At 37.0% G+C, this 9,120-nt stretch overlaps 2 protein-coding genes across 3 annotated transcripts in view; one reads left to right on the top strand and one right to left on the bottom strand.

Moving 5' to 3' along the window:
• The first annotated feature begins 835 nt into the window (after positions 1–835).
• The window catches only part of LOC125225404 (sodium-coupled monocarboxylate transporter 1-like), a 42,910-nt gene continuing 34,625 nt past the window's right edge, over positions 836–9,120 (top strand). The window contains exon 1 of one of the 2 annotated variants that reach the window (XM_048129106.1): positions 836–1,105. In XM_048129106.1, coding sequence (XP_047985063.1) covers positions 897–1,105 — 209 coding nt within the window. In that variant the 5' untranslated portion in view covers positions 836–896. The remainder of the gene's footprint in view (positions 1,106–9,120) is intronic. The other variant, XM_048129108.1, reaches the window with a different exon arrangement.
• On the bottom strand, positions 1,801–8,956 carry LOC125225406 (pancreatic lipase-related protein 2-like). The gene is made up of 5 exons (XM_048129111.1): positions 8,920–8,956; positions 7,982–8,168; positions 2,906–3,300; positions 1,969–2,302; positions 1,801–1,846 (listed from the first exon to the last, which is right to left on the bottom strand). Exons 1-5 carry the CDS (start codon positions 8,954–8,956, stop codon positions 1,801–1,803), a joined length of 999 nt encoding a protein of 332 aa, XP_047985068.1.

The raw sequence follows: 9,120 nt of genomic DNA, 5'->3' as shown, positions 1-9,120 counted from the left end.
AACAGTTTACAAATGTCATCTTATGCAAGGACAACAACAAGGATGTCAGCCAATCTCATATTCGTAGGGGGCGACCGGCGACCCTCGCTGAGTATCATCTTTACGTAGGTAGCAAATTGACTAGACTCGCTATACTTACCCCCTTATTCATAATCGTTCACTAAAGTTATCAAGCCGATAAAGTTCGATTGTCCCTTTCCGACGTATCGGTGTGATAGAAAGGGCCAAACGAACTTTATCGGCTTGATAACTTTAGTGAACGTTTATGAATAAGGGGGTTAGAATGCAAATACACTGGTCCAAGATCTGAAATCTGCAGTGCAATGAGACTTAGATTATATGGCGCTATACATACATCGTGGTGTTTGTAAAGCTACTGCTTGCCTTAATTTCTTTGTATCACAGTTTTTAGCAACGGAATCTGCAACTTAATTGTTAATATCATGGCATTTCAGAATGCCCATTTAAAATGAGAGTGTTATAACTGTACGTTCTAAGGAGGCATATTGCATGGTAAAAGAATAGCAAAACCGTTAGTTTATCCACTAGAGAAGGTGATTAAAGTACATTCAGAGTAAGACATACCTCTATATACAGGTATAAAAGTAAACATTGAGCATCAAATTCTCGGGAAGTCCGTAATCATTACAAGCGCGATTACACGTATGTTGACGATTTATTGCCACGAAGATAATGACGCTCACTCAAACCTGAGGCCAGCTTGAGGTCTATTTCCAGACAGGAAATCAGCTATTTGGCGTTTAAAATAGTCCATCCGAGCGCTGCACAAAAATTGTGGGCGTATAATTGGACAATTCATTCATACTGTGCCGACCCCTAGGAAACAGAAGTGTCTGATACGACAAAAAGAAAAAACAAAAGAACAGTGGACCAAAATGGATGAACGAATAGATGTATCAGTGGTTAGAAAGTCGTTTCAACATTTTACGATGATTGACTATTCAGTGTTCGTTCTAATGTTAGGAGTGTGTACTGGGATTGGGCTGTATTTTGGTTGTGTAAAGAAACAGAAGTCTGTGCAGGATTATTTGATGGGTGGAAGGGATATGGGCATCGTTCCGGTCACGTTCTCTTTGGTTGCAAGGTAAGCTTGTCTCCGGACACATACTATATGTATAATACGAGTACACAGTCGTGTAAGAAGCACACTATTATAATATTTTCAAGAGCCGTTAGAAATCATATTATAGGGAAGTTGATTGACTGTGTTACATTATGTAACTTACATACAAATAAAATAATTTCACAGAAGAAGAAAAAATCCTAGAAAGCAGTTATTTTTAGACACAATTTTACTGTGTTTTATAAAAATCCATAAAATAATACTAACAACATTTGACAATGCGTAAAAATAAATTGATTGATTTGGATTCCAATAATAACCCTAAGTATTATTACTTTGTTAAGGACGAAACAAAATACAATATTAGTCATAATTAGTCATTTATTAATAACATTATAAATATCACACGTTAAGTTATTTAGCTTACATTTTAACATTAAGATTAGGTAATTAAATTTCATTATAATTACAATTTAAATTATTAAACTAAAAGAGGAACTTTATTACCTAGTTACATTGTATGACTCAGATTAAAATATTAAGAGTACATATTAGGACAGATACTATGTCAAATTGTTATTTGATTCCATATGCATTAATATCCTTTATTCGGTAAGTCGAATAAGTCTTTAATGTCGGAAAAAGAGTACCTATTTTAAAAGTCATTTTCTTATTTTATTAAAATAATACTATCACACCTAAATTGATATCAATCATTAATAAGGGTAAGAACTTGTGGTCGTTAGTCTGAACAATCCAGATCTGAAACAAAGATTTACCTACATTAAAATTGGAATAAAAATATTAAAAAAAACATAAAAAAATAATAAAATGAAATAACAAAAATACACGTGTAGCGGTGAAAATATGAATCGCAGTCTCACCCAGACTTTGGAAGAACGCCGTTGCCCATTGGGAATGTGCGCCCTGAGCACTGGTTGTGTTGAACTTGGTCGATGTTGTCGCACATTTGGCCATTCAGATGATTGTTCACAACAGTGGACGCGAACAGCTGGTAGGCACGGCTGTGGGAGCAAGTGCTGATCCAGCAGCCGGGCTGGGGGTTTCTACCACCATTGGGGTAGAAATTGGCATTGCCGATGGGATCGTGGATGCCGAGCAGACCGCCGTCAGTATGAATACATTCAACGTACACGCCGTCGTTGGCATTTAAGGCGTTACTGTTTCCCCCCCACAATGGGCCGGCGGGGTCTAGACCTGTGTAAAAGTGCTCAATAAAATATTCCCTAAATAGCAATCGGAAAGCCTAAACTATGTAAAATTATCCGTAAAATTATGAAAAATCGTTTATTTTTCAAATTTTGGCGATTATAACATTTAGAACCCTAAGGCTCCCCACAAACAGTCTTAAAAATTCATAATCTTAAAAAAAACTTGTATGCAATCTGACAGTTCAAACTGACACTGACAAGACACTGACAGATCTGAACTGTCAGATTGCATACAAGTTTTTTTTAAGATTATGAATTTTTAAGACTGTCTGTGGGGAGCCTAAAGGACTAGTTTTTGAAAAATCTTTCTTAGCGTTTTAAAGGAAACTAAATTTGCAACAATATGATATTAAACTACTAAATACTATACTTAATCGCGAAGCGTCTGGTTGAGGTAACTTGGTGACCGAGCTGACGGCTTCCTCGCACAACGTATCAGCATTGCGATACAGCGAGGAAATGTCGCCAGTATCCTTGGTCCTCGAGAGCCTATTTTAGACATTAGCTAGCTTTTAAGTTTAGTATTAGATTATGTAAATATGTTCATGTAAATAAAGATAATTATAGCTTTTTGTAAAATTAAACATACCAGTTACTCGGGCGGCCCGTCCGCCCGCCGCGCGACCGGCATTGCCGACGACGTGAGCGCCCAGACTGTGTCCGACCAGATGGACAGTGTCCCAGTTTCCTCCAGCGGTATCGATCAGCCACACCAGGAACATTCCAAGGGAATATCCAACACTGGGAATGCCACGGACGGCACTGGTGTAGAAACCGCCGGCGAGATGGTACCAGTCAAGCACTATGACGTTGGCATCAGAAACGTTCAAGAAGGCATCTCTGAGTAGAGGGTTGATATTACTGTTTAAATTATTGTTCCAGCCGTGGGCGATAACCTTCAGCGGGCGGCTGGCATTGTAGTTGGAAGACCAAATAGTATGAACGTTCCCATGAACAATCCTTTGGGGGTTGGTCGGATTCAATCTGAAAATAAATTTAAATATATTAATCTCATGGGATCTTAGTAGAGCGGCGAGAGGGTCTCGGAAAAAGTTGATGTGACTGGAGAGTATACTGCTGACAAGTGGTATCGTTGTGATCGGTAGACTTTACTGAGTACGAAATAATGACTTGTCGCATTCTCAGACTGTGGGGGGGTTAACTATGACGTCACAAAGATCGCGGTCCCGGGTTTCAATTTTTTGCCAATTTGTCTAGAACCCCTTATCCAATTTTGAAAAATGAGGTGTCGATTGAAAGCGTATAACATGCTGATTAAGATTTATTATATGTGAAAAGTATAGTTTTGTTAGTTATTTTTTAATTAATAATAATGCAAAATATACTTTTTTTTTACTCTCTTTTTTGATTTTTGTGACTCAAAAAGGCAATGAAGACGGCCACTTAGCTAAAAAATATGTTATATAAATCATTTAACTACATTATTAAGCTATCTGTTGCTTTTTGAATTTCTACGATCGGATAATAAATAAGCAAACTACAACCAACATACCTGTAGGCGGGGAGTACCGCTTGACACGCGTTCCCATACATTCGGCGTCTACCAAATTACACCTCGCGCAAAATTCGTTTCAAGCAGATATACCTCTAATCTTATTCATCGTAACCTATTGATATTTATATCATTTGAAAGCACAATTAAAGTACTTTAAAAAACAATGTCAATCATTTTTTTTAAATCAATAATCGCCAGTCTGTGGTGGTTACAAAGGAAAAAAGTGGGTATGCAATTTGACTGGTTTCCTAGGTTTGATACCCTAGACGAGTTTTAAAGGTGACATATGGGTTTTTCTCTGGCCTAAAAGCTACACAGAGGGTCAGGGAGAAAAAACTAGGGTTTAAGTTTAGTTTTAAGTTATTTTTTCCTTTATTTGTTGATTTTATTGTGTTTAATTTTTTTGTAATTTTATCAAGGATACACGTTGGTTTCTTTTGCTAAAAGTTGCCTTTTTTATGAGAAATGTTATGAATTTTATGGCTTTTTCCGATAGAGACTAAAATTAACTTTCAAATAAGGCCACATAGTCATACTTTTACTTATATAATATTAAGGGTATGACTATGTATCAGTAGGCCACATAGTCATACTTTTACTTATATAATATTAAGGGTATGACTATGTATCAGTATGACTATGTGGCCTTATTTGAAAGTTAATTTTAGTCTCTATCGGAAAATGCCATGAAATTCATAACATTTTTCATAAAAAAGGGAATTTTCAGCAAAAGAAACCAACGTGTATCCTTGATAAAATTACAAAAAAATTAAACACAATAAAATCAACAAATAAAAGAAAAAATAACTTAAAACTAAACTTAAACCCTAGTTTTTTTCTCCCCTGACCCTCTGTGTAGCTTTTAGGCCAGAGAAAAACCCATATGTCACCTTTAAAACTCGTCTAGGGTATCAAACCTAGGAAACCAGTCAAATTGCATACCCACTTTTTTCCTTTGTAACCACCACAGACTGGCGATTATTGATTTAAAAAAAATGATTGACATTGTTTTTTAAAGTACTTTAATTGTGCTTTCAAATGATATAAATATCAATAGGTTACGATGAATAAGATTAGAGGTATATCTGCTTGAAACGAATTTTGCGCGAGGTGTAATTTGGTAGACGCCGAATGTATGGGAACGCGTGTCAAGCGGTACTCCCCGCCTACAGGTATGTTGGTTGTAGTTTGCTTATTTATTATCCGATCGTAGAAATTTAAAAAGCAACAGATAGCTTAATAATGTAGTTAAATGATTTATATAACACATTTTTTAGCTAAGTGGCCGTTTTCATTGCCTTTTTGAGTCACAAAAATCAAAAAAGAGAGTAAAAAAAAAAAGGATTTTTTGCATTATTATTAATTAAAAAATAACTAACAAAACTATACTTTTCACATATAATAAATCTTAATCAGCATGTTATACGCTTTCAATCCACACCTCATTTTTCAAAATTGGATAAGGGGTTCTAGACAAATTGGCAAAAAATTGAAACCCGGGACCGCGATCTTTGTGACGTCATAGTTAACCCCCCCACAGTCTGAGAAAGCGACAAGTCATTATTTCGTACTCAGTAAAGTCTACCGATCACAACGATACCACTTGTCAGCAGTATACTCTCCAGTCACATCAACTTCAAAACTAGACGACTTTTTTCAATTCCGCCGCCTTACTATCTTATTAACATTAGTATTTTTAAGTGTAGATATGAAATTATTTATTTACATAACTATAGGTACATAAAAACTACCTATTGCCCTACCTGTTTAGTGACTTTTTTAGGGCCTGTTCACACTAGCGATTCTTTTCGGCGATTTTTGGGCGATGCGAGATCGCGGCGAGCACGCAACGAGCTCGCCGCTGATCGTCGCGGCATCGCAGCAATTTTTTATCGCGATTGTAACGCCGCGTACTCGCGGCAAGCGCGCCGCAATTTCGCTGTTGTTATTTTTACGCCCCATTATTCACAAAATGGACTCTGACGAGGAGATACTTTTAGCTGTGTTGCTCATAGGGTTTGAGATCCGGATATCCGGATATCCGAATTATCCGGATATCCGTTGAATTTGAGATCCGGATCCGAGGTCTCATAGGATCCGGATAAAACGGATAATACGGGTCCGTGAAATATGGGTATCTATCCACGCCAGAATGAATTTTCGAATGAAATTGATGAATTATTTCCTGTATTTTGTCGCCTAAAATGTTTATTCATATTTGTTTAATTCAAATACTCCAGAATATCAAGCTAGGTTAGGTTTGGTACATTACGCCATGCGATGAATCCATAAAACTATATGTTAACAAAGTAAATAAAATGAACAGTAAATCATTGTTTTAAAACTGCTTTCGTTTCTAACTGGATGCATCCCGCAGGAATAACGATAAATTATTAATTTTCTATAAAGCAGAAACGATTGCCATGGATGTTTTTAAGCTTAATGATGAATTAGAGATCATGGAAGTAATTAATATAATTATATACGTAATTATTTTAATTATAAGCTGAATCCAGATCCAATTTTTTTTGTATTTAATAAGATGGAAGGCTAACTAGCAGACAGGTCGCTTGATGGTAAGGGATCACTCCCGCCTATAGACACCCAAAACACCAGAAGGATTGGAGGTGCGCTGCCAGCCTTAGAGCTTCACTGAAAAGCGACTGGCAAATATCAAATGACATTTTGCACATAAGTTCAAAAAAACAATTGAAAATGGTACATGATAACTAAATATGTGTAACATATTTTACACGTCTAATACGTGTATGTGTAATGCAATAAAATTATATTATTTTACCTTTTTTCCTACATCTGCAATTTCGCATGGATGTATTTATTGGCTGTGGTTACGGATAGACGCCTCAGTAAAACGGATGTATTAGTGAACAACACTAAATTACCCTGCATTAGCTTATGTATGTTAAACAAAAATATTGGCCTACTGTTTAATGTTATATGCTGTACTGTACAATGGGAGTGATATTAATTGTGTCGCTTAACTTCAAACTCGGGTAAATCCATTCTGCTTTTTTTGTATAATCATCCTTAAAACCGAATCGATTTACGCGAGTTTGAAGTTAAACGACACAATTGTATGTTAAAAGTTCGTCTAAAAAGTTAATGAAGCAATAATAGACTATATTTATGTCGTTTTGTGAGTTTAAATTATTTTATTTCGGTAACAGCAGCTTTGATTTGACGAAACCCCTGTAAAAAGTGACCTTTTCAACACGGATCCGTTTTATCCGAAATATCCGGATATCCGGATCCGGCAAATCTTAAGATCCGAAATATCCGGATCCGAAAAATCGGCGGATCTTGCAAACCCTAGTTGCTCAGAAGGCGAATAAATCGAAAACGAAAATCAAACCGTAAATTTTGGGAGGATCCCGCATGGGACTACCTCCTGGCAGAAAGTGATTATAATATTTTGTGCTCTTTCGCAAACGTATTGAATGTAACCCAAAATAGTACATTTCGTTATAAGTGCGAGAAGTATGTCATAACTTCACGAGTCCCGAGACATTTTCAAATTTCGTGACGAGTGACTGTGTTGGACGCTTGCGTATTTCTTCTATAAATTATCAATTCCTGATGTAATTTTCGCGTAACGGGATACAAATGCGTGTAAAGTGGGTAGATTAGATTGTCTACCTCATAAACAATCGCGGCGATATCGCAGCTTGCTCGCCGCGATATATTATGCGATAAAATAATCGCCGCGATGCCGCGACGACCCGCGGCGAGGCGGCCGCGATCTCGCATCGCCTAAAAATCGCCGAAAAGAATCGCTAGTGTGAACAGGCAGGTGATAAATATATTGTTTTGACAAAAAAAAACCTGGCAGAGAAGGCAATTTAATCACAGTTTTGCTGTTCTACTAGGGTGGGTCACTTGCACTACCGAAAATGGAGGGTTAACCTGAAGTTTACCCACCACTTTACATGGAATTTGACAGTTGACAGCCCACTAACCTTGGGTTAAGAGGGTGGTGCAAGTGACCCTAGCATGATCAGAAGATGAGCCATTGTGCAATTGAAGAGTGACCCAGGGTATCGTATACTTAGCAAAATAGGTGAAAAAAGTGGATTCACGGATTATAACGGCGTTTTGGTATTTACAAATGGTAACAATTCAGTTGCTAACCTGGTGTACAGCCAGTAATGATTGTTGGTGCCATTTCTGGTGCGCAAGAAATCTTCATCAACTGGTTCCCGCAGGTCCACTAGATGGGGAACTCCTTCGCCATCAGGCATCCAGATATATCGGCTCTCGCCCTCGACATAGTGGCTGTTATCCCCTGGCATCAGAGGAATTGCGGTTCCAGCGCATACTAGAAAGAAGATGATGATCAAAAGTAATATTTTTTTTAAATTATTGATCGGCGATTGACCCTAGTCACACCTGATGGAAAGTGAAGACAGAGTCTATGCTTATTACAAAATCGAAACCTAAGCTAAGGCTTCCGTGCTCGCAGTATACTGCCAAAGACGCAGTCAGCATGTCTTCGTCGCATTGTAAAATGGTGTCGAGGAAGCTGCTAGATTTTTCTAGACGCCTTTGAGTCTCTTCAGCAGATGTTTGAATGGATTCAGAGGTCATGGTCCTTAATGACCAATGGTCTTATTGAGAAATATATTGTAAACACTCGGAAACAATGTTACTGTTTTAATTTAATTAATTTAATCCTGTTTTAATAAATATTTTTCAGTACAGATGGTCGTTTTTTTACGCACTAGTTCGAGAAGTGGTTCATTATATGCCAGGTCGAAACTTCGGAGGCTCATCTGTACTGAAAAACGTCGTACGATACTCGTGCGAAAAGGAAATTCGCAACTCGTGTCGATTTAAAACACTCCCTTCGGTCGTGTTTTAATTTATCGCCACTCGTTTCGAACTTCCTTTTTTACGCACTTGTATCGTAATGTACTATTTCGTAAAATCTCCGTAAAAATTAGGTAAGCCCCTTAAATTTACTAGCCGTAGTTACGATAACTAACGTTATATTTAATTTTTGGCGTCGTTTAGTAAAATGTATTCGTACTTAATGGATATTTTAGTAAACAATGTAAGTTAATACTAACATGCTATAAAAGCGGCAAGTACCACCAACAGCTTCATGATTATTTAACAGTTAAATGCACACTTCAGTATGGCGTTTTAGTTAAGTACTGCTATTTATATAAAATACGGGTATTTATCGTAGCATATCATAATCCTTATTAATTGTATCTCTATGATAATTAATTTTAGATCTAAATCTAATCTTCGTCTAAGCCTACGAC

Source organism: Leguminivora glycinivorella, chromosome 4 (genome assembly GCF_023078275.1).
Source record: "Leguminivora glycinivorella isolate SPB_JAAS2020 chromosome 4, LegGlyc_1.1, whole genome shotgun sequence".
NCBI lineage: Eukaryota > Metazoa > Arthropoda > Insecta > Lepidoptera > Tortricidae > Leguminivora > Leguminivora glycinivorella.
This window is presented reverse-complemented; position numbering and strand designations above follow the sequence as displayed.

What these genes read in the sequence shown, in the direction of transcription:
- LOC125225406 (XM_048129111.1), bottom strand. Translation starts at nt 8,956, where the DNA reads ATGAAGCTGTTGGTGGTACTTGCCGCTTTTATAGCAT. An exon ending in CATTACTGGCTGTACACCAG is followed by an intron (nt 3,301 to 7,981) that starts GTTAGCAACTGA and finishes ATTTATTTTCAG; the next exon opens with ATTGAATCCGACCAACCCCC. An exon ending in ACGGGCCGCCCGAGTAACTG is followed by an intron (nt 2,303 to 2,905) that starts GTATGTTTAATT and finishes ACTTTTACACAG; the next exon opens with GTCTAGACCCCGCCGGCCCA.